This window comes from Balaenoptera physalus, assembly GCF_965194825.1.
Source record: "Balaenoptera physalus genome assembly, chromosome: 20".
In the NCBI taxonomy this organism is placed as follows: domain Eukaryota; kingdom Metazoa; phylum Chordata; class Mammalia; order Artiodactyla; family Balaenopteridae; genus Balaenoptera; species Balaenoptera physalus.
This window is the reverse complement of record NC_138901.1, coordinates 20,193,810-20,219,078: the sequence shown is the minus strand read 5'-3', so window position 1 is coordinate 20,219,078 and position 25,269 is coordinate 20,193,810. Positions and strand designations below refer to the sequence as shown.

At 39.3% G+C, this 25,269-nt stretch overlaps 1 protein-coding gene and 1 long non-coding RNA gene across 3 annotated transcripts in view; one reads left to right on the top strand and one right to left on the bottom strand.

The window, feature by feature from the left end:
• Positions 1-25,269, bottom strand: part of LOC309650789 — a 381,028-nt gene that overhangs the window by 16,768 nt on the left and 338,991 nt on the right. For both annotated transcript variants that reach the window (XR_014257705.1, XR_014257706.1), the window contains exon 10: positions 8,336-8,481. This is a non-coding gene — a long non-coding RNA (uncharacterized lncRNA). The remainder of the gene's footprint in view (positions 1-8,335; positions 8,482-25,269) is intronic.
• Positions 17-8,336, top strand: LOC309650761 (keratin-associated protein 29-1-like). Its single transcript, XM_082442528.1, has one exon. The coding sequence runs from the start codon at positions 5,981-5,983 to the stop codon at positions 6,950-6,952; it is 972 nt and encodes a 323-aa protein (XP_082298654.1). The 5' UTR covers positions 17-5,980; the 3' UTR covers positions 6,953-8,336.

Below are 25,269 nucleotides of genomic sequence, written 5' to 3'. Positions count from 1 at the left end.
CAGAATCCACAGGAGTGTGACCTGGCAATCTGTGTTTTTAACAAGACCCCAGATGTAGACTAAAGCTTCTAGGTACTGCGTGAGAGTCACCTGGGGAGGATCTAAAAATACAGATCTCTGGGCTTCCCTGCCAGAGATTTGCTCCTTTAGCTCTAGAGTGGGGGCCCTGGGACCTGCAGTTTTAAAAGCTCCCAGGTAAATGCTAATGCTGGCCAAATTTAATTTTGAGTGAGGGCACGTCTTCCTTCTTCATTACAGTTCTGCAGGAAGGCTTCAGGTTTCGTCAGAACTTTCTGGCAAAGTCAGAGGAGGAGGCTTTGGTAAAACAAGCTTGATCCTGAATGGAAGGGATACCTGTGGCAAAACCTTGTGAACACAGAGGTTCAAAGGATGCTCTGGGAAGTCCAGTTCCTTCCTCCAGCCTCATGCTTCAGCAAAGTCTAACTTTCCTGGGTTAGTTTTTCTTGTCCTGGAACCAGTTGTATTTCTTCTGCTTGAGTCCCAGGGATGAGGGGGGTGAGTGTACATCTATCTGCTAGGTAGGACCTGACCCAGGTGTGTGAGAGTCAGTTGGAAGGTTAAAATTCAAAGGATAGTTAATTCAACTTTTTGCTGAACGTGATCTTAAGCTACATGTGGAATAAAACTAATTCTGCTCTTGCCCTGGGAGAACTTTATTTTCATCCCCACAAAACAATGTTTCATTCAACAAACAAACAACACATTTTTTTTCTGATTATAAGCATAGCAATGATCCCTAAAAATGTGGAAAAAAATGCAGAAAAATATAAAGAAGAAATAATAGCCACCCGAATTATCACCATTTAGAGTTTATTACTGACATGTATCTTTCCAGACTCCTTCTAAGCATGTTTATAGATAAAACTGGGATTATGTTGTTTTTACTTTTTTGCTTTTAAAAATTTTCTTTCATTTTTTATAAGCCAAATTTATTGAGATATAATTTACATTTAATTGTATTGTACATACTTTTGTATATACTTTTGTAATACAATTGTATATACTTAAGTAACCTCCTCTGCATTCAAGATATAGAAATTTCCATCATCCCCCAAATTTCACAGTGTCCCCTTGAAGGAAATCCTGCCCACTATCTACCCCAGCCTTAGGCAATCATCTATCTGCTTTAATCACTATAAACTTTGCATTTCTTTCTTTCTTTTTTTCTTTTAGGCTGCGCTCCATGGCTTGTGGGGATCTCAGTTCGCTGACCAGGCATTGAACCTGGGCCAGGGTAGTGAAAGCCTGGAATCCTAACCACTATGTAACCAGGGAATTCCCTCTAAACTTTGCATTTCTATAATTTCATATAAATGAAATTACACAGTGTGAATTCTTTTTCACTTAGAATAACATTTTTTAGTATTCATCTGTGTTGTTGCACTATCAGTAGTTCATTACTTTTTACTGAATAGTATCGCATTGCATGAATAAACTACATTAAAAAATATTCATCTACTGATTTGGGTTATCTCCAGTTTGGGGTTTTTGTTTTTTGTTTTTTGCTATTATGAATAAAGCTGCAATGAACATTCAGGTACACACTTTGGTGTGAACATATGTTTTCACTTATTTTGGATAAATACCAAGGAATTGGACTGCTGGGTAAATACTGAGTGAATGTTTAACTTTATAAGAAGCTATCAAACTGTTTTTGCAAATTGGCTATACCATTTTGTATTCCCACCAGCAATGTCTGGGAGTTCCAGTTGCTCCATGTCCTTGCTAACACTCGATATTGTCAGTCTTTTTATTTTTAGCCATTCTAGCAAGTGTATAGTGGAAGCTCACTGTGTTTTCTTTCTTTCTTTTCTTTTCTGTATCATTAAAAAACCCAGCAGGATTAGTAGTATCTTGCTTTTGGAGAGAATTCGAGATTTGACTCTTCTCTTGTTGAGTTTCAGACTCTATTATCTCGGTCATTTTAGATCTGGCTGGAATTAGCCTCCCGAAAACTGGCTCTATAACCTCCAAGACAAAGTCACAGCCAGAGCAGGAGTGTGCCAGTGGGACAAAGTAGGCAAGAGGCCAATGGGTTTGCACTGAGTGGCTGCGATTCAAAGTGGCTGATTCTTTTGTTGCTCGTGGCGGTGGTCTCTCAGATGGGTGAGTAGAGAGTAGTAATTTCTTTGAATTACTGATAGAGAATTGCCCTTCCTAGCTGTTCGCAGAGGTCCTCATTCATTCGTTCAATAAATATTAACTGTGACCATGAATTGTGACCCTCTTATGTATCAAACACTGCTGTGGGTACAAGTCAGTGAATAAACAAAATCCTTGCCCTTCTGGAGCTTAGATAATGTCAAAGGGAACAAGAGCTATTAAAAAGGACAAAGTAGGAATGGGTTAGATAGTTAAAAGAGCCATTGGGTTAGACAAGGGCAGAGAGAGAAAGTCAAAAGTGAAACTTATCCTGCACATTGGTGTTGGAGTTACTGTCTATTAGGCCACTGGGATCTATCTCTATCTCCTTTCAGAGTTAAGAGACAAGTTGGCTAGGTTTTTAAATCTCTGTGCCCAACACAGACTCAGTGTTTCAGGTAAATCACAGAAATTCTGTGAGATAAGATTTCTTTTCCCCTATTTTATAGATGAAGAATATGAAGGGCAAACAATCCAAATGCCTATCAACACAGACAAGAAAATTGTGTTATATTCATTCACACAATAGACTAGTATGATGTAGTAAAAACACCTGGATAATGGCTACATGCAGCATAATGAGTGAACCTTATCCCTGTAATGTTGATTGATATAAACAAGCCCCAGAGACCATATATATATTTAAAGTTCAAAACAACACATATACACATATACACATATGTATGAGTATACATACATGTATAATATACATATATACAAATATATACATTATAAAATATATATCTCTATATGTCTATATCTATCTATCTATCTATCTATCTATCTATCTATCTATCTATCATCTATCACCTGTTCACAATGAAATGACAACACAAAATTCAGGATAGTCACAGCTAGTAAGTAACACACAAATGACTAAAACCCAGTTCTCTCCAAGCTTGTGTTTTTAGGCAACAACATAGTTCTTGATGCGATAACAAAAGCTCTTGGTGATACACTAGATATCTTTAGTGCCTTGAACCATAGCAAAACCAAAGTTCTTTCTGTTGAGAGGGTTTTTTTTTCCAGCTTTATTCAGGGATAATTGACAAATAAAATAGTGAGATATTAAAAGTGTACATTGTGATGATTTTATATACATATTTATTATGAAATGATTCCTCCCATATAGTGAATTAACACATTCATCACCTCACATATTTATCCTTTTCTCTTTTTTTTTGCTGAGAACACTTAAGTTCTTTTAGCAAATTTCTATTACACAATACAGTGTTATCAACTATAGTCACCATGCTGTCCATTAGATCCTCAGACCTTATTCATCTTAGAGCTGAAAGTTTATACCCTTTTACCAACCTTTTGCGATGCTTCTTTAAGAGGAAGGGAGGCAAGAGCAGAATCAGAGAAAAATGGTTGTAAACATGGATTGCTTTGAAACAACAGAAGTGGTAAGTATGGGTATAGGATATTGACACCTTTTTCAGACTGAAATTTACATGCTTTCTCAAATAGGCTCATGTTCACATTTTGATTGACCTATTTGGTAAGACCAAATGTATTTCCTCTTGGGAGATGAGAGTTTGGGGATGAAGACTTTCGGGAATAAAACATAGTGCAGGGATCCCTGCAGTCTGCAAGATGCTAAAATGAACAGTGCTGAGATGGAGGGCAAAAGGAGTGATTGATGCTGTGACATGAAAAGCAATGGTCGAGGAAAGGCATTTTTATGACAAGGGTGAGGATTTTTCAGGCATCGTGATCAGAAAAATTTCTCTTCCTTTTAAAACAAGAGCAAAGAGAAAACATTTTGTAACAGATACTTTGAAAAGTAGCTTCCAGAATTTCCAGCATTTTCAATAATTATGAGGCAGATCATAATAATAAAAATACCATGAGAAATAGCCATGCAGTTGATTGACTGTCAGTACTTTGAACACTTGGGTAATGAGCTAACATGTCCAGTACACTGAGTTTGCAGCAGAGCCAGAAATCAAGGTGAGCCCTGTCTGCATTCCAAGCCCATGAACTCTCCATTCCATCATGTTATCTCCAGTGTGAACCAGGCCAGGACGTGGGCCAGTGTGGGATGCTGAAGTTGGCTGATGATGCAGAGCTAGGACCAGCCCAAAGGAAGAGGGGGAAAATCAGCAAAGCCCCTCATGAATTTCTCTTGGATGAGGTTGATTTAACACAAAAACCATTTTGCAGAGATGTCCTCATATCACTTCTAGTTGTTGCGTTTTATACAGTTATAGAATTCACGTCTGTTGACTCCATAGTATGAGTTTAATCTTTCTTGATGAAACATTTTGCAGTTTTAAATTTCCAAATTAAAAGATTGTCTTTGGGTGTATTGATACCGGTTTGATCTAGCTGATGATTACAGTCACCAGAGTGGGCAGATGATCCCCAGCGCGGGGACCTGGACCACCTGCACAGTGTTGGGAGCACCTGACCAGTGACGCTGGTCAGGTCAGCCTTCCATCACTGTATTAGAGTCTTCCTCCCCACCTCCAAAGTCGGGAAGTCTCATAGGTGATTAAGCTCCGTGGTTTTGGGGTCAGCCCAAAGTAGGTTCAAATCTTGTTTCACCCCATATTACTTGCATAATTCTGGGAACATGATTTACTCTCTCTGAGTTAGTCTTGCTACCCCTGACATAATGGTGACAATTACATCTGCTAACAAGGATCATTGCAAAGATTCAATGAAAAATGTAGTCAAGGACTTGGTACATAGGAAGTATGCTATTATGAATGAAAAATATTGCCTGCCATATCAGTAAACAAAGGATGTTGCAGCTATCAGACCACCACATTACAGCTGCCTTGATGGTGAGCCTGCAGGAAACTCAGGATGGAAACAGCTTGCTGCAGTCACCCCCAACGGAGCATACTGGGGAGACTCAGGATGAGAAAAACACAGGATACTGGGCCCAGATAACTGAGGTGCATATCAAAGGAATGATTTCAATGAGCCCAGACTTTGCATCTTCCCATACATAGAAAAGCGCTAATTTCATTAACTTGAGATGTCTGGTTTTCTTTGATTAACAGTAACCTTTTGATGTTCTGATTACCTGGTCTTGTGTTGCAAAAACTCCTGTGCATCCTGGATCCCCTCTTGGCTCTTCAGAACAGTCCTCAGTATTATCTGAAATGCTGTGTCCTGGGTTTGAAGTCCTCAGAGTGTCCGCCGAATAAAACATAACTCTCTACTTTTAGGTTGTGCATTTTTTTTTCAGTCAACACTATAAATGGAAGCCATTACTACTGTTTTTATTATTAGTGGTATTAGTAAAGCTGGGTTTCAGGAAAGCCAAACAGGAAGATTCTAGAAAGAGGTGGAGACACTGAAGTGGCCCTTGGGTTGCACTACCTGATTTTCTGTTTGCCATCTCTGATATCATCCTGCCTCAACTGGGTCACAGCTTCATTTCCTGCTTGTCTAAATGGCGTGGAACTGCATTCCTGGCAGAAGAGCGGGTTGCTTTGGTTGGGTTGTGGCCTCTTGATGAGAGGTTGGCCTGGGGAGAGCTCTGCTTCAGGGAGGCTGGAGAACAAGCTATAAAAGAGACAGCTTAGCTCAGAGCAAGAGCAGTGGCAAGGTACCCGAACTCAGCCACGAAAACTCCCAGCTCAGCCAACCGGTTCTTAAACTGGGTACAATATCTCCCACGCTCCTGAAGCCCGCTAATCAGATGTTTGTAGGCAATTGGGTGGAAACAATAACAAGGAAAGATACTCTGTCATGAAACACCCCTAGTGAAGGACTATAAAAGCCCCTATGTATTAGATGTCTTTCAAACTCAGGTACACTGAGGTTGCAGCTTCCTGGCAAGGTTAGCACAAGCACCATGGTGGACAGCTGTTGTCCTGGAAACGCCAATGCCATTCCAGCTGTGCCCACCATCTCCATATGCTCAAATGGTGGCAGCTTCAGAAATGGTATCTGTTTGCCTAGTTCCTGTCACAGCAGAACGTGGCAACGGGTTACATGCCAAGAAAACTGTCAGTCATGCTGCAGTGCCCCAAGTGGCTGTGAACCTGCTTCTTGCCAACCTACCTGCCTTTCAGTAACTTCTTGTGTGTGTTTTGCTTGCCAACCCATTTGCTCCTGCATGGCCTGCTATGAATCTGGCACTGGTCAGTCTCCTTGTCGGGTTAGCTCATGTCAGCCCTCCTGCTCGGAATCCATCGGTGGTCAGGCAAAGTGCTGTGAAGCCAGCTCCTGCCAACAAAGCTCCTGCCAGCAACCTGTCTACACATCTGGATCGTGCCAGGTAGCTTGCGGCCAATCAGCCTGCTGTGATGCTAGGTCCTGCCAGCCATCCTGCTCTGAGGTAACTTCCTGTCCTGAAACATCTTGCCCACCGACTGCCTGTGTGGCTCGTCTGTGCCAGCCAACTTGCTGCCAAGCAGGTTCATGTCAAGCCATTAGTGGTGAAGATCGGCCCTGCAAGTCAACTTATTACCAACCGATCCGCTACATTTTCAAGCATTGCCGATCAGTTCCCTGCCAGCTGTCTCCTTGTGTGTTCAGTTCTTGCAATCCTACTTGCTGTGTGTCTTTCCCTTGCCAGACACTTCACTCCAAACCAGCTCCTTCCATATCCTTCATCTGCCAGCCAGGGGCTAACGGCCAGCCCCCTTGTTCGGTAAAGGACCCTTACAAACTAGCTTCCTGTGACACCATGCTTTCTGGCCAACCAAATTGTGATGAACCCTCTTCCTTTAATCAGAGTGGCTGCAAATCCCCTTCCTGCCAACCAGCTTGCTGTGTGACAGGCTTTGGCAAATCATCCAGTGGTGGCTCCAATGGCTTCTGACCAACTGCCCCAAGTCTCTGCAAAGCCAGCACCTGCTTGCTGACTTCCTGCCACCCCAGCTATGAGTCCAGCAGACGTAAGGCAACATTTCATTGAGGCAGCACTCTTCACACCTCCTCTGACGTCTGCTGCTGTCTACAAGTGCATAGCCATCCCACGGTGCCTGCCTCCAGCCGAGCAAAAATGCTGCCTGCTTGCTAACTTTACTCCAAGTCCAGTCCCACTTTCCCTCCAGGTGCTGATGAGGGAATTTATCCTAAGAGATCCTTCTTAACCGAGGATAACCTTTCAGCAAGCATGGTGCATGCTATAGCTTGCATTTCCTGATGTTATCATTTCATTTCACTTCAGCAAAGCCTTTTCTTCAGTTTTTCTTTCTTTGGATACTGCCAAGTCTTTAAGGAGATTCTTTTTCTGGCAATTGCTAATAGAAATGTGACTGGTTAAGCATAACGAATCAGACTAATAGTGCTTTCATTCCTTTCAATAACCCCTACGTAGATTTCCTTTAGGTTCCATTTGAACGCAATGACCTTGGGCCCTCCAAATCACTGTGTCTGCATTGGTATGCAAGGGTAGTTGGTGTCTAGAATTATAAATGCCTAAACTGGAAGGGAGTAAGGACAAACAATTCCCTGGCTTCCAACCTTTACACCACCAAGAGCTCTTTGAGTTGGGTGACCTCAGTCTTCCCACAGTGAAGAGACTTGGGAAGCCAAAGACAGAAATGGTTCAGGGAAGCCATAGATTAAAGTAAACATGAGGTTTTGGCCATGGAGAATAACTAAGGGTTAAGTCACTTAACATTGGTTTTAATGATCAATTCACCTAATGGCCAATATAAATAAAATTAAAAATTCTTTAGAAAATTTTAGCAGGTAATTGCTATGTTTTTGACATTTTAAGAAACAGTTTTAAAAACAATTAGTCTAAGGGAACTTTTGACCGAATTTCGTTATTTCTAGGGTGTAATTGTTGAATCCAAACATTTTTTGGATTGGTTTGCTTAGGGGAAAAGCTTAGAGGAAGATTTATGGTGTGTACTTGTAGCAATGGTATAGAGTCCTTCCTGAAGGGGATCTGGCCTCCCCTTTAATGAAGGGGCTCTGGGCCTGCAAAATGATTTAAGTATCAACCCCCCAAAATTCTTACACAGCTCCATAAAGGGACACATATGATGATGTCCACTGTGGCATGACATAGATTTTAAAGGAAATCAGTGGTCCACCACTAGGAGAATAAAGAGTGGGTAGGTAACAGGTGGTGATTCCTTCCATGGGGTATTGTATTAGGCTGGTTCTCCAGAGAAATAGACCCAATAGGGGATCTATATCTATATCTATATCTATATCTATATGCACTCATTAAAAGGAATTAGCTCACGTGGTTATGGAGGCTGGCAAGTCCAAATCTGTAGTGTGGGCCTGAAGTGTGGGCTGGCAGGAGGAGACCCAAGAGAGGTGATGGTGAAGATGAAGTCTGAAAGCTGTCTGCTGGGGAATATGCATTAAACAGAATAAAACAGCTGCCTATTGAAAGACAATGGGACATAAGAACAGGAATTAAATTAATTGATATGTAAGCACATAAAGAAAAAAATAAATAAGAGGGAACTTGCAAAGACCAAAAGTGATAATGTGCCACATAAGGAATATAACTGATTCAAGTATTTGCAACTGAAATCCAAACAGAAAATTAAGAAGAAAAAAGGGAGAGAGGGACCTTGATATGGCAAAAGAATTACCATGGATGGAATGTCTTCTAGAAGTGACATTTTGATGGATACCCTGTTTAAATTCTCTCTCCCACATCTTCCATGGAGATTCCTCAGCTGGAGGAAGGATGAGACTTTGGGTAGTGGAATGCATCTTACCTCAGTCCTGAACAGAATTTTCAATAATGTTCCTTACAGTTTAAGTTTAAGGAATCACATCTCCTCAAATAATTTGCTTACTAATACCCGAATTCTTGACATCCTTGAAATTTCAGATTTTATTTTGCAATTTTGTTTTTGACCCATCTAAGTCAATCTTATTTTTATCTTTCCAGTTACGGATTTCTCTGTTGTACAGGCAAGTGTTTTTCACTGGCTGCTTGCTATCGCACAAACGGCATGTTTTAAACATGTCAAGTGTAAAAGGTGTGTTGGAAGCCTTGTACCTCCTCCTATGCTTGGCAACAGTTTAAATATCAAAGCATTTATTAGTTGCTTTTAGGTTTGCTAGAACTTGCTCATAAAACATCTGAACCTCCAATTATAAACGTTGTTCTGCCGAGTCTGAACATGCTTATAACTAAATCTTTGTTTACATTTATGTCCTGGGTAGGGAAGCAATTTTAAAAATACAGGGAAGTTTTGAGAAAAATATAGGCGTGCCTTGTTTTATTGCACTTCACTTTGTTGTGCTTCCCAGATATTGCATTTTTTAAATAAACTGAAGGTTTGTGGCAACCCTGCGGCAACCAAGTCTGTTGGTACCATTTTTCCAACAGCATTTGCTCACTTTGTGTCTCTGTGTCACGTTTTGTAATTCTTGCAATGTTTCAGACTTTTTCATTATTATTATATTTGTTGTGGTGATCTGTGATCAGTGATTTTTGATACTATTGTAATTGTTTTAGGGCACCATGAACCACTCCCATATAAGATGGTGAACTTAAGAAGTGTGTGTTCTGATGAATGGATAAAGATGTGAGATACACACACACACACACACACACACACACACACACACACACACAAAATGGAATATTACTCAGCCATAAAAAGGATGAAACAATGTTTTTTGCAGCAACATGGATGGACCTAAGATTATCATACCAAGTGAAGTAAGTCAGAAAGAGAAAGACAAATATCATGTGATATCACTTATATGTGGAATCTAAAATATGATACAAATGAACTTATTAACAAAACAGAAACAGACTCACAGACATAGAAAACAAACATATGGTTAGCAAAGGGGAAAGGCAGGGAGGGATAAATTAGGATTTGGGGATTAGCAGATACAAACTACTAATTATAAAATAGATAAACAACAAGGTTCTACTGTATAGCACAGGGAGCTGTATTCAATATCCTGTAATAAACTATAATGAAAAAGAAAAAAAATATATATCTGAATAACTTTGCTGTATACCAGTAACTAATACAACATTGTAAATCAGCTTCAATTAAAAAACAAAAAAGATGTGTGTGCCCTGACTGCCCTACCAAGCGACTGTTCCCCTAGCTCTCTCCTTCTTCTTGGACCTCCCTACTTCCTGAGACACGACAATATTGATATGCCAATTAATAACCCTAAAATTACCTGTAAGTGTTCAAGGGAAATGGAGAGTCTCTAAGTTTCTCACTTTAAATCAAAAGCTAGAGATGATTAAGCTTAGTGAGGAGGGCAAGTCAAAAGCCGAGAGAGGCCAAAAGCTAGGCCTCTTGGACCAAAAAGTTAGCCAAGTTGTGAATGCAAAGGAAAAGTTCTTGAAGGAAATGAAAAATGCTACTCCAGTGAACACATGAATGATAAGAAAGTGAAACAGACATTGCTGTTATGGAGAAAGTTTTAGTGGTCTGGATAGAAGATCAAACCAGCCACAATATTCCCTTAAGCCGAAGCCTAATCCAGAGCAAGGCCCTAAATCTCTTCAATTCTGTGAAGGCTGAGAGAGGTGAAGCTCTCAGAGGTTCCTTCATAACGTTTAAGGAAAGAAGCCATTTCCAAAACATAAAAGTACAAGGTGAAGCAGCAAGGGCTGATGTAGGACTTGCAGCAAGATCTTTATCCAGAAGATCTAGCTAAAATAATTAACAAAGGTGGCTACACTTAACAACAGATTTTCACTGTAGTTGAAGCAGTCTTCTATTGGAAGAAGATGCGAGCTAGGACTTTCATGACTAGAGAGAAATCAATGCTTGGCTTCAAAGCTTTAGAGGACAGGGTGACTCTCTTTTTAGGGGCTAGTGTAGCTGGTGACTTCAAATTGAAGTCAGTGATCATTTACCATTCTGAGAATCCAGGTCCCTTAAGAATTATGCTAAATCTACTTTGTCTGTTATCTATAAATGTAACAACAAAGCCCGGATGACAGCACATCTGTTTACAACATGGTTTACTGAATATTTTAAGCCCACTATTGAGACTTACTGCTCAGAAAAAAAGATTCCTTTCAAAATGTTACTGCTCATTGGCAATGCACCTGGTCAGCCAAGAGCTCTGATAGAGATGTACAAGACTAATGTTGTTTTCATGCCTGTTAACATAACATCCATTCTGCAGCCCATGGATCAAGGATTCATTTTGACTTTCAAGTTTGATTATTTAAGAATTACATTTTGTGTAAAATAGATAGCTAGTGGGAAGCAGCCGCATGGCGCAGGGAGATCAGCTCGGTGCTTTGTGTCCACCTGGAGGGGTGGGATAGGGAGGGTGGGAGGGAGACACAAGAGGGAGGAGATATGGGGATATATGTGTATGTATAGCTGATTCACTTTGTTATACAGCAGAAGCTAAGACACCATTGTGAAGCAATTATACGCCAATAAAGATGTTAAAAAAAAAAAAAGGAATACATTTTGCAAGGCTATGGTTGACATAGATAGTGATGCCTCTGATGGATCTGGGTAAAGTAAACTGAAAACCATCTGGAAAGGATTCCCCATTCTGGATGCCACTAAGAACATTTGTGATTCATGGGAAGAGGTCAAAATATCAACATTAACAGGAGTTTGGAAGAAGTTGATTCCAACGTTCATGGATGACCGAAGGGTTCAAGACTTCGCTGGAGGAATTAACTGCAGATGTGGTGGAAATAGCAAGAGAACTAAAATTAGAAGTGGAGCCTGAAGATTGGACTGAAGTGCTACAATGTCATGATAAAACTTTAACAGATGTGGAGTTGATGAGCAAAGAAAGTGGTTTCTTGAGATGGAAACTCTTCCTAATGAAGATGCTGTGAAGATGGTTGAAATGACAAAGGATTTAGAATATGACATACACTTTTCATTGATAAAGCAACAGCAGGCTTTGAGAGGATTGACTCCAATTTTGAAAGAAGTGCTGTGGTGGGTAAAATTCTGTAAATAGCATTGCATGCTGTAGAGAAATCGTTCATGAAAGAAAGAGTCAATTGATATGGCAAAGATCACTGTTGCTTTATTTTATTATAAATAAATAAGTTAATTTATTTTTGACTGCATTGGGTCTTTTTTTTTTTTTTTTCTAACATCTTTATTGGAGTATATGCATTGGGTCTTTGTTGTTGCGTGCGGGCTTTCTCTAGCTGCGGCAAGTAGGGGCTACTCTTCGTTGCCGTGTGCATGCCTCTCATTGCGGTGGCTTCTCTTTGTTGCAGTGCACAGGCTCTAGGTGTGTGGGCTTCAGTAGTTGTGGTGCATGGGCTTAGTTGCTCCGCGGCATGTAGGATCTTCCCGGACCAGGGCTCGAACCCGTGTCTCCTGCATTGACAGGCAGATTCTTAACCTCTGTGCCACCAGGGAAGTCCTGTTGTTTTATTTTGAGAAATTGCTACTGCCACCCCAAGCATCAAGCAACCACCATTCTGATCAGCCAGCAGCCATCAGTATCAAGGCAAGAGCCTCCACCAGCAAAAAGATTATGACTTGCTGAAGGCAGATCATGGTTAGCATTTTTTAGTAATAAAATATTTTTAAATTAAGATATTTACATTTTAGACATAATGCTATTGTACACTTAATAGACTACAGTATAGCGTAAGCATAACTTTTATGTGCACTGGGAAACCAAAAATTTGTGTGGCTCGCTGTATAGCAATATTTGCCTTATTGTGGTGGTCTGGAACTGAACCCACCACTCAGAACTGATGTTCTTCATTATGTGATTTGAATTCTGGTTCTACCCTCAGGATAGCTGCTCTCCTCAAAGCGCTTTCCAATTATTCAATATTCTTTTGAAAGGTACATCATCAGAGCCTAACTCAAGATCTAGCTGCTTTTTAACCAGCCCAGGATGTGAAATGGTCATACTCCTTTTCTGAGTTATAGCCCGTATTTCCCCCAAGGTCATGTTTGCCTGATGATATAATTAAGCACTATTCTTTAAGTTAGATATCTCAGCCCCACCAGGAAATTTGCTGGGATCTGAATGACTAAGTCCCTTTTTAGTATAGTGGCATGTGTCTTCCTGGGGTCATTTCCATCACTCCTCAAATGGTTTCCCGGTCCCTGTGTTGATATTCTCTGTTCCTGTCTTTGCATGCCTGTTCCTAAGGTCATATTCCTCCTCCAGTCATACCTATATCTTTATTGTCATCGTATGCAAGAGGGAGTTCCTCAAGTTCAGATTTAACATCAACTTGAGATATATGGCTCTTTAATTTGAGTCCAAGTTAGCCATCGTGCTTCCTCCTTAGCAAACTCCAGGTGCTTTGAGTATCTGCAGAAAAGACTACCCAGTGGATCTGCCCCACAGACAGAGGGGCAGTCTGTCCAACTGCCCCTGTAGCCCATCTTTTATCCAAGGTCTCAGCTTGAATTTGGGGTGAAGTGTTTATTATTATTTGATGAAGTGAGACGCTATCATTGGAAATGAGGCATGCCTTGGCAATTGTCATTGAATTCGGTCTATATTTCCACATTCTCTTCGTAAGCTATTATGAGAGTTCTTTTCAATTTTCCTGCTGAAATCCAGATTCATTTCCTACTGAATTTCATTGATCAACTAATCTGGCAAAAATAAAAAGTTAAATTATTTGACATGACTTGGCCTAAGTGGTCCCATGCTCTTTTTCTAGGGGTCCACAAAAGGTCTTTCGAACAACCCGTTCTATGATTTGCAGAAACTTGAAAATGGAATGGCATTTGCTTGTCTCAACATCTCTTATTAAGCATCTCTTCTTCTCAAAGATTCCTCAAAATCAATGTGTAAAGACTGTTTTGGGAAAGATCCTCTGTGTTCTCCATACTTGCTGCAAGTAATAAATCCTTCCTTCTACCACTTAAAAAAAATCAATGTGTGGTTTACTTCCAGTCTCTGAGTGCTGTGGGACACAATGTGCATAGCATACAATAGCATGAGTTTATTTTGAGAATCTAGGCATTTGTAAAATCTATTTGTCCTTGTAAATGTTCAGTTATTTTTTCAATTTGATTATTTCCCATTGTCTGAAAAGACAGACACCAAATAAGAGTCTTTCTAGCATAACTTTCACATTCTTTGTGCTACATTCCACAGGGAGATCTCAGATCTTATCTTGTCTCTTTCCAGGTCTCAGCATGAACTAAGGAGAACAGACCACTTTTACAAGCCTGGATTTTCATTGCCAGTTGCTGACATGTTGACAGCTCATGGATCATGGTTGGGTGACGGGTGGTTGCAAATGCATCATGTGAACATTTTTTTTGCAGTATCGCACTGAGGAGTTTACTTCATTTAAGCTTCTTGGTGTTATTTTGAAATAAGGTTTGATTTCCTTATTTAAATAAAAAAGTTAAACTCTCATTCTCTTTCTCTCTTCTCTCTCTCTCTCACTATTGCAGGTTTTCCCATTTAATTCAGAAGGAAATTTTACAATCTTCATTTTTCTTTTATTGTAAAAATAACTCGAGAGTTCCCTGGTGGCCTATTGGTTAGGATTCTGGGCTTTCATTGCTGTGGCCTGGGTTCAATCCCTGGTTGGGGAACTGAGATCCCATAAACTGTGTGGCAAAAACAAACAAATGAACAAACAAACAAACAAAAACACATGCTTGAGGTAGAAAACAATGTATGAACAAAAAATGGAAAGTCCTCGTCCACCAAAACTCCCTACACATCCTGCTCCCCTGAGGCAAACTACTGGTTTCTGTTTATTATGCCCTAATCTTGGGTTTCTCTTTCCCTTTACAGATGGCTGGTTTTTTTCCTTATTTGAAAGATGGAAGAAAAATAAAAAGGAACATTGATTTCTATATCTCAAGCACAAACACCAGATTATCCACACAAAGTAATAGACTTTTGTCTTGTTTGATGGCATCATTACTGTGCTTATAATCATTTAACAAAAAACATATCTTTCCATGTGTTTTCTATTTTTTTCCTTTGTGAGCATCTGGAGCTTCCTTCATTTTTCTCATGGGTCGGTACCATTCCTATTTAATGTCCAGTTCATGAACCTTTCTGTCTAATTAAATTACTATACTTTAAGTTAGCCCCCACCAGGAATTTTGCTGGAATTCGAACGTTGTGGCATCTGTCCTCCTGTAAGGGCCACTTCTGTCATTCCTCAGATATTCAATTGCACATTATCAATTATTTTTGATCTACAAAAAGGAAAATTTCTTGGGCTTCCCTGGTGGTGAAGTGGTTGGGAGTCTGCCTGCCAATGCAGGGGACACGGGTTTGAGCCCTGGTCTGGGAAGATCCCACGTGCTGCGGAGCAGCTGGGCCCGTGAGCCACAATTACTGAGCCTGCGCGTCTGGAGCCTGTGCTCCGCAACAAGAGAGACCGCGATAGTGAGAGGCCCGCGTACCGCGATGAAGAGTGGCCCCCGCTTGCCGCAACTAGAGAAAGCCCTCGCACAGAAACAAAGACCCAACACAGCCATAAATAAATAAAATAAAAATTAAAAAAAAAAAAAAGAAAATTTCTTATGATTCAAACTAGCATATTCCCATCTTGGCCTTTTTCAGTCAAATCCTAATACACATCTCCTTATAACTCTCTCTGGTATTTTTATATACTGGAAAGTATTTTAAAAGGCATTAAGACAATAATCACACTCAGGAAAACGTTTTTTAAAGAATTAAGACAACTTAAGCCATTCTTTCTACCAGTGTCTTTTAGAATGAAATGTTGCCGACCATTTTTCTGTTTCTTTTGATATCTATTTAATAACTAGGGTACACGTCAGACTTGTCCTGAGAAATTCCATTCTTGAAGAGCAAAAGCTCTTTATTTTTAATCTTATCTTCATAATCCCAGATGTGAGATTGCCATAATGGACTTTGATAAAGAGAGGGGGCAAAATAATCTGCATGATGATTGAGGCAGCTTCACAAAGGTCAATTCTGAAACCAAAGATCCACAGGGAGTCATCCCAGTGGCTATGAATAAAGAAAATAGAATGGAAGGTAATGTCTGAGACACACAAAAGGCCCAAAACATACATGTAAGGAGCCTAAAAGATGAGTCCCAAACATAACATATAGAATTTTCCCATCTGTGTGATATATGACATTTGGTGTTATTTTTGTTGATCTCTTCAGTTTGCCCATATAAATGGGTTCATCTTATAACAATAGTCCAATGACATCAGGAAGTAAATTTCCTCTTATAATCTACTTTCTCACAAACTTTTGGGCAAGGCCCTGAACTTAGCTGGAGCTGGAGAAATGTTTGATGATAGTGACTTTATGATATATAGTCTAGAGCTGTTACAAACAAAATCAGAAAGTTGCTCTTTAGATGGGCTCCTTACTTATACTCTAAGGCAGCTCAGAGTGGGATCTATAATCCTTGTCCAGCGTCTTCACATTTGGTCTCTTGTCTTTGTGTGCAGGAACAGGGTGGAAGAAATTTGTAAAATATAAAATATTCTCCAAATCTAAGGGCTTGTGAAAGACACACTGTACACACAGTCTAGGTCACTAAAGGACATGCAAGATGAGTAGAATTTATTAGGTGATAAATTGGGAAATGCCTTAGTTGCAAAGAAGACCATTCAGATGACCGTAGAGGGTAGAAAACAAATATAAGCACAACAAAGAAGAGTAAAAGAAAGAAAATTTAAAGGTGGAAAAATTAATCAATTATTAAGACAATCAGCAGGGTGGATGACGCGGATGGAGAATCTTATGCCTATCCAATTTCTAACGACACTCGTTAGCTAAACCCAAACTATCACGAGATAAAGCCCAACTTTTTGACAAGGGCAATGAAGACTAAGATGTGTTTTCTTAAATCAAATCCTGTTATTTCCCTGATAATGTATTATTTCACCCAAGGAAGAAATGTAAGTAGCCTGTTTTACATGTATCTCAAACCATCGGAAGAGGAGTTGACGCCATTGAACTGTACTATCAGGAAAGAGGGGGAAGGAACGGTATGTCACTCAATGCAAGGAGGTCCAGCTGGCATGGATTCACCAGGTGCACCCTTTTTTAGGACATATCTGTACAAAGGAAGTTAATATTTACCAGTTTAGAGCAAAGAGAAAGAGGAGAAAGTAGCAGTTCAGGCACTAAACAGAATGAAGACAATAATTTGAAACACAGAAAATGTTGTAAATGTTATTACAAAACAACAACAACAATAATGATAAATTCCCTACTGTATAATAGGGAATTGAGCAATAGCTGAGAGAGAGATTGTTTGAAGTCTTCATGGACATTGTAAGTTACTAAGAGTCAGTAAGAAAAACAGCTATATAATTCAAATCCTGGTATGTAGATTGCAAACTCTGGGACACTCACTACTTCCTGAGAGAGTCTGTTTCTTGTTTTGGTCAGCTCAGATGGTATGAAAATTACCTCTGATACTGATACCCATCTAGTCTCTTTATGTCTTAGATCCTCCATGAATTTTCAAATTTTCAAATGTCACCAACAAGGGTTCAGTGTTCTCACCCGGAAGATATCTTAGTACTTGAGGAGTAATTTGTCTAAGGCTAGAAAACTAGAACTCATTTAGAGAAACTAAATTTTCTCCATACTGTTAACACCCATTTGGAGCTATTAACCCCTCTTTCCCATTTTCTTTCTACACCCTTATGTTCAAATATTATCCTTTACATACATAAGTAATATTGAGAAGTCCTCCTTCCTTAAATTATAATCATAATTTTACCAATGGATCTCAAATGAAATTTTACTGCTTCTTGAAATCACCTATTTGTGTGGAGAAAAATCCTTTTTTGGGGGAGGGGTCTTACTTAAGTTGCTTGTTTTGTATATTAAGTATATTTATGCTTTGCTATAGTTGCTACTCTTGGGCAATTAAAAGGGAATGCTTAGGGAGAACTGGGTTAACTTTGCTGGAAATCAACCTTAAGAGGTAGAAGATCATTTAAAATTTGTCTCTTTCCAATCTTAATCAAGCAAGAATCTGAATGAGGCTAAAGAGCTTGGTTTTTCATTATACCCTTATCTTGGGTAAGGAATGCTTTTGTTTAGAAGGAGAGTCTGAAGGCTTTCTGGCCAGGGACAGTTACAACCATTGTAAACACAACAATAATAAAGGCGAGGTGAAGTATGCATGCTTTCCTTATCAAGTTTACACTCTCTCTACAATTTAGACTTTTTTTGATCTATGGTTTGGGCACAGAGGAAGAGTTTGATAATAGTTCATGTTGGTGCTGTAAATCAAGGGTCCTCAAATGAGGAGGCCTGGGGAGAGATAACACAGGATTCTACCCCTCCTATGAAGGGCTCTAATTGAGAGATTTTAGGAGAGGTTGGGAAGAGTTTGTTGTGTCAGTTTTGAGACTGGGCAGGACGTGCCAGGGCCCTGTTTCCATTAACATTTGTAAATAGACATTTAAAAAAATATACTCTTTAGATCTTTCCATAAATTCTAGGGGGTGGGTTAGCTGGAAGAAAAAAGATGAGAGTGACCTGAATTGTGGGTTTGATTTATGAGTCTGGCAGAACTGGCAGAAGTCAAGGAGCATTGAAGCCTTGGGCAGCTCAGACAAGAGACTGGAGATCCAAGGTACCAGAGGTCCAGGAAAAGGAAGAGGGGTGGATGGATGGCACAAATACTAAATGCTCAAGGGATTTGAGGATCAAAGACAAAAGGCTTATGTTTGAACCATGATATCCTTCATGAAACATGCCCATGTTTGCAACTGTGTCAGATTGATGAATTGAGCCTTTTTAATTCCATTTAATTTAGTCCATCCTCATGAACGAATTATTGGGAGCTCAGCTTCATGACAAAAAGAACCAAAAACCCAAGAATTAGTCTTCTAACCGTAAGGCTCCCCAATATTGCCTGAATCTAATAGAGTGGGTGGATGGAGAACTACTAAATGAGAATGAAAGGACAATTCTGATTAAAATCTGCAACTGATCGAGACATCAACACATGAAACCTGGCTCAGTTATTTTGTCCTATGTTGCAGACACCCCCTCAGATGACCTTCATAATCCAAATAAGATTATCCATCTGGCCTCTGGTCACAGGATATGGTGAGAGATTGGAAGTGCTTTGTAAACATTGTAAAAGGCTTTCTTAATGGAAATTTTTAAAGGACTCAGGGCTCATATCAGTTAGAGCTTTTAAAGATGAATAGAGATTATTAGGAGATTAAACAGGAAGGCCCTATTGTAGCTACAAAGATTATTCAAAGTTATCATGAAAGGTAGGAAAAAAGATATAAGAATAATGAAGCAATTGGGGAAAACATTATTATGTAGAAATATTGAGCAATTGCAGTTACTAGGTCCTGAACAGTCAGCGTGGAGGATATGGTTTTTAAAAATAGATTAGATTAAAAGACTGAACTGGAATCTCATTGGGAAGGTAGATCTTGTCATCATTTGCAAGGGGTCTCTAACCACTGTCGACTGAAGAAAAATGCACAACCTAAAAGTTGAGTGATGTGTTTTATTCAGCGGAAAAAACTGAGGACTTAAGCCTGGGACTCAGAGTTACCTGAGAGACCGCTCCGAAGAGGTGAGGGGGAGAGCCAGGATATATAGGAGTTTTTGCGACAAAGACCAGGTATTCAGCACATCAAAAGATTACTGTTAAAAATTAAAGAAAACTAGATATCTTAAATTAAGGAATTTAGTGCTTTTCTTTCTTTTTAAAATTTTTTTATTGGAATATAGTTGATTTACAATGCTGTGTTACTTTCAGGTGTAGTACAGCAAAGTGAATCAGTTATCCATATACATATATCCACTCTTTTTTAGATTCTTTTCCCATATAGGTCATTACAGAGTATTGAGTAGAGTTCCCTGAGCTATACAGTAGGTCCTTATTAGTTACCTGTTAATATTTTATAGATAGTAGTGTGTATATGTCAATCCCAATCTTTCAATTTATCCCTCCATCATCCCTCACCCCATGGTAACCATGTTTGTTTTCTACATCTGTAACTCTATTTCTGTTCTGTAGATAAGTTCATTTGTACCCTTTTTTTAGATTCCACATATAAGTGATATCATATACCGTACAAAACGAAGAGACAACCCTTAGAATGGGAGAAAATATTTGCAAATGAAGCAACCGACGAGGGATTAATCTCCAAAATATAGAAAGAGCTCATGCAGCTCAATATTAGTGCTTTTCCATGTGTGGGAAGATGCAAGAGTCTGGGCTCACTGAAATCATTCCTTCAGTATGCACCTCAGCTATCTGGGGCCAGTGTCCTATGCCTATTTATCCTGAGTTTTCTCAGGGTGCACCATTGGTACACCCTGAGACCTGCATACAGGTCTTATGTCTCCTTAGGTAGGTTTATTCCTAGGTATTTTATTCTTTTTGTTGCAATAGGAAATGGGAGTGTTTCCTTAATTTCTCTTTTAGATTTTTCATCATTAGTGTATAGGAACGCAAGAGATTTCTCTGCATTAATTTTGCATCCTGCTACTTTACCAAATTCATTGATTAGCTATAGAAGTTTTCTAGTAGCCTCTTTAGGATTCTCTATGTATAGTATCATGTCATCTGCAAACAGTGACAGTTTCACCTCTTCTTTTCCGATTTCAATTCCTTTTATTTCTATTCCTTCTCTGATTGCTGTGGCTAAAACTTCCAAAACTATGTTGAATAATAGTGGTGAGAGTGGACAACCTTGTATTGTTCCTGATCTTAGAGGAAATGGTCTCAGTTTTTCACCATTGAGAATGATGTTGACTGTGGGTTTGTCATATATGGCCGTTATTATGCTGAGGTAAGTTCCCTCTACGCCTAGTTTCTGAAGGGTTTTTATCATAAATGGGTGTTGAATTTTGTTGAAAGCTTTTTCTGTATCTATTGAGATGATCATATGGTTTTTCTCCTTCAATTTGTTAATATGGTGTATCACATTGATTGATTTGCATATATTGAAGAATACTTGCATTCCTGGGATAAACCCCACTTGATCATGGTGTATGATCATTTTAATGTGCTGTTGGATTCTGTTTGCTAATATTTTGTTGAGGATTTTTGCAACTATGTTCATCAGTGGTATTGGGTAGTCTTTTTCTTTGTAACATCTTCATCTGGGTTTGATAGCAGGGTGATGGTGGCCTTGTAGAATGAGTTTGGGAGTGTTCCTCCCTCCGCTAAATTTTGGAAGAGTTTGAGAAGGATAGGTGTTAGCTCTTCTCTAAATGTTTGCTAGAATTTGCCTGTGAATCCAACTGGTCCTGGGCTTCTGTTTGTTGGAATATTTTTAATCACAGTTTCAATTTCAGTGCTTGTGATTGGTCTGTTTATATTCTCTATTTCTTCCTGGCTCAGTCTTAGATGGTTGTGCTTTTCTAAGAATTTGTCCATTTCTTCCAGGTTGTCCATTTTATTGGCATATAATCGCTTGTAGTAATCACTCATGATCCTTTGTATTTTTGCAGTGTCAGTTGTTACTTCACCTTTTTCATTTCTAATTCTATTGATTTGAGTCTTCTCCCTTTTTTCTTGATGAGTCTGGCTAATATTCTCCAAGTGCCAGCTGTTAGTTTTATTGATCTTTGCTATTGATTCTTTCATTTCTTTTTCATTTATTTCTGACCTGATCTTTATGATTTCTTTCTTTCTGCTAACTTTGAGGTTTTTTTGTTCCTCTTTCTTTAATTGTTTTAGTTGTAAGGTTAGGTTGTTTATTTAAGATGTTTCTTGTTTCTTGAGGTAGGACTGTATTGCTATAAACATCCCTCTTAGAACTGCTTTGCTGCATCCCATAGGTTTTGGGTCATCGTGTTTTCATTGTCATTTGTTTCTAGGTATTTTTTGATTTCCTCTTTGATTTCTTCAGTGATCTCTTGGTTATTTAGTAGTGTTCTGTTTAGCCTCTACGTGTTTGTATTTTTTACAGATTTTTTCCCATAACTGATATCTAGTCTCGTAGCGTTGGGGTCAGAAAAGATACTTCATACTATTTCAATTTTCTTAAATTTACCAAGGTTTGATTTGTGACCCAAGATATGATCTATCTTGGAGAATGTTCAATGAGCACTTGAGAAGAAAATGTATTCTGTTGTTTTTGGATGGAATGCCCTATAAATATCAATTAAGTCCATCTTGTTTAATGTATCATTTAAAGCTTGTGTTTCCTTATTTATTTTCATTTTGGATGATCTGTCCATTGGTGAAAGTGGGGTGTTAAAGTCCCCTACTCTGATGGTGTTACTGTAGATTTCTCGTTTTATGGCTGTTAGCATTTGCCTTATGTATTGAGGTGCTCCTATGTTGGGTGCATAAATATTTACAATTGTTATAACTTCTTCTTGGATTCATCCCTTGATCATTATGTAGTGTCCTTCTTTGTCTCTTGTAATAGACTTTATTTTAAAGTCTATTTTGTCTGATATGAGAATTGCTACTCCAGCTTTCTTTTGTTTTCCATTTGCATGGAATATCTTTTTCAATTCCCTCACTTTCAGTCTGTATGTGTCCCTAGGTCCGAAGTGGGTATCTTGTAGACAGCATATATACGGGTCTTGTTTTTGAATCCATTCAGGGATTCTATGTCTTTTGGTTGGAGCATTTAATACATTTACATTTCAGGTAGTGATCGCTATGTATGTTCCTGTTATCATTTTCTTAATTGTTTTGGAGTTTGTTATTGTAGGTCTTTTCCTTCTCTTGTGTTTCCTGCCTAGAGAAGTTCCTTTAGCATTTGTGGGAAAGCTGGTTTGGTGGTGCTGAATTCTCTTAGCTTTTGCTTGTCTGTAAAGGTTTTAATTTCTCTTTCGAATCTGAATGAGATCTTTGCTGGGTAGAGTAATCTTGGTTGTAGGTTTTTTCCCTTTCATCACTTTAAATATGTCCTGCCACTCCCTTCTGGCTTGCAGAGTTTCTGCTGAAAGATCAGCTATTTACTTTATGGGGATTCCCTTGTAATGTTATTTGTTGCTTTTCCCTTTCAGCTTTTAATATTTTTCTTGGTATTTAATTTTGATTGTTTGACTAATATGTGTCTTGGTGTGTTTCTCCTTGGATTTATCCTGTATGGGACTCTCTGTGCTTCCTGGACTTGGTTGACTATTTCCTTTCCCATATTAAGGAAGTTTTCAACTATAATCTCCTCAAATATTTTCTCAGTCCCCTTCTTTTCCTCTTCTTCTTCTGGGACCCCTATAATTCGAATGTTGGTGCATTTAATGTTGTCCCAGAGGTCTCTAAGACTGTCCTCAATCCTTTCATTCTTTTTTCTTTATTCTGCTCTGTGGTAGCTATTTCCACTATTTTATCTTCCAGGTTACTTATCCGTTCTTCTGCCTCAGTTATTCTGCTACTGATTCCTTCTAGAGAATTTAAAATTTCATTTATTGTGTTGCTCATCATTGTTCGTTTGCTCTTTAGTTCTTCTAGTTCCTTGTTCAATTTTTCTTGTATTTCCTCCATTCTATTTCCAAGATTTTGGATATCTTTACTATCATTACTCTGAATTCTTTTTCAGGTAGACCACCTATTTCCTCTTCATTTGTTTGGTCTGGTGGGTTTTTAGCAGGTTTTCACCTTGCTCCTTCATCTGCTGTGTGTTTCTCTGTCTTCACATTTTGCTTAACTTACTGTTTTTGGGATCTCCCTTTTGCAGGCTGCAGGTTAGCAGTTCCTGTTGTTTTTGGTGTCTGCCCCCAGTGGCTAAGGTTGATTCAGTGGGTTGTGTAGGCTTCCTGGTGGAGGGGACTGGTGCCTGTGTTCTGGTGGATGAGGCTGGATCTTGTCTTTCTGGTGGGGAGGATTGTGTCTGGTGGTGTGTTTTGGGGTGTCTGTGAACTTAGTATGATTTTAGGCAGCCTCTCTGCTAATGGGTGGGGTTGTGTTCCTGTCTTGCTAGTTGTTTGGCACAGGGTGTCCAGCACTGTAGCTTGCTGGTCATTGAGTGGAGTTGGGTCTTAGTGTTGAGATGGAGATCTCTGGGAGAGATTCCACTGTTTGATTATACATGGGGCCAGGAGGTCTCTGGTGGACCAGTGTCCTGAACTCGGCTCTCCCACCCCAGAGGCTCAGGCCTGACACCTGGCTGGAGCATGAAGACACTATCAGCCACATGGCTCAGAAGAAAAGGGAGGGATGAAAGAAAGAAAGAAAGAAAGAAAGAAAGAAAGAAAGAAATAAAGAAAGAAAGAAAGAAAGAGAAAGAAATGAAGGAAGGAAGGAAGAAAGAAAGAGAAAGAAAGAAAGGAAGAAAGAAAGAAAGAATGAAGAAAGAAAGAAAGAAAAAATAAAATAAAAAAGTTATTAAAATAAAAAATAAAAAAATAGTATTAAAAATAAAGAAATAAAAAAGTAATTAAAAAAAGACAAAGAAAGAAGAGAGCAACCAAAACAAAAAACAAATCCACCAATGATAACAAGTGCTAAAAATATAGTAGAGAGACCTTCAAGATGGCAGAGGAGTAAGACGTGGAGATCAACTTCCTCCCCAGAAATACATCAGAAATACATGTACATGTGGAACAACTCCTACAGAACACATGCTGAACACTGGCAGAAGACCTCAGACTTAGCAAAAGGCAAGAAGCTCCCCATGTACCCAGCCGTGTGGCTGACAGTGTCTTGGTGCTCTGGCCGGGTGTCAGGCCTGTGCCTCTGAGGTGGGAGAGCCAAGCTCAGGACATTGGTCCACCAGAAACCTCCAGACTCCACATAATATCAAACGGTGAAACCTCTCCCAGGATCTCCATCTCAACACTAACACCCAGCGCCACTCAACGACCAGCAAGCTACAGTGCTGGACACCCTATGCCAAACAACTAGCAAGACAGGAACACAACCCCACCCATTAGCAGAGAGGCTGCCTAAAATCATACTAAGTTCACAGACACCCAAAACACACCACCAGACACAATCCTCCCCACCAGAAAGACAAGATCCAGCCTCATCCACCAGAACACAGGCACCAGTCCCCTCCACCAGGAAGCCTATACAACCCACTGAATCAACCTTAGCCACTGGGGGCAGACACCAAAAACAACAGGAACTACTAACCTGCAGCCTGCAAAAGGGAGATCCCAAAAACAGTAAGTTAAGCAAAATGTGAAGACAGAGAAACACACAGCAGATGAAGGAGCAAGGTGAAAACCTGCTAAAAACCCACCAGACCAAACAAAAGAAGAGGAAATACTCAGTCTATTTGAAAAAGAATTCAGAGTAATGATAGTAAAGATGATCCAAAATCTTGGAAATAGAATGGAGGAAATACA

What these genes read in the sequence shown, in the direction of transcription:
- LOC309650761 (XM_082442528.1), top strand. Translation starts at nt 5,981, where the DNA reads ATGGTGGACAGCTGTTGTCCTGGAAACGCCAATGCCATTCCAGCTGTG.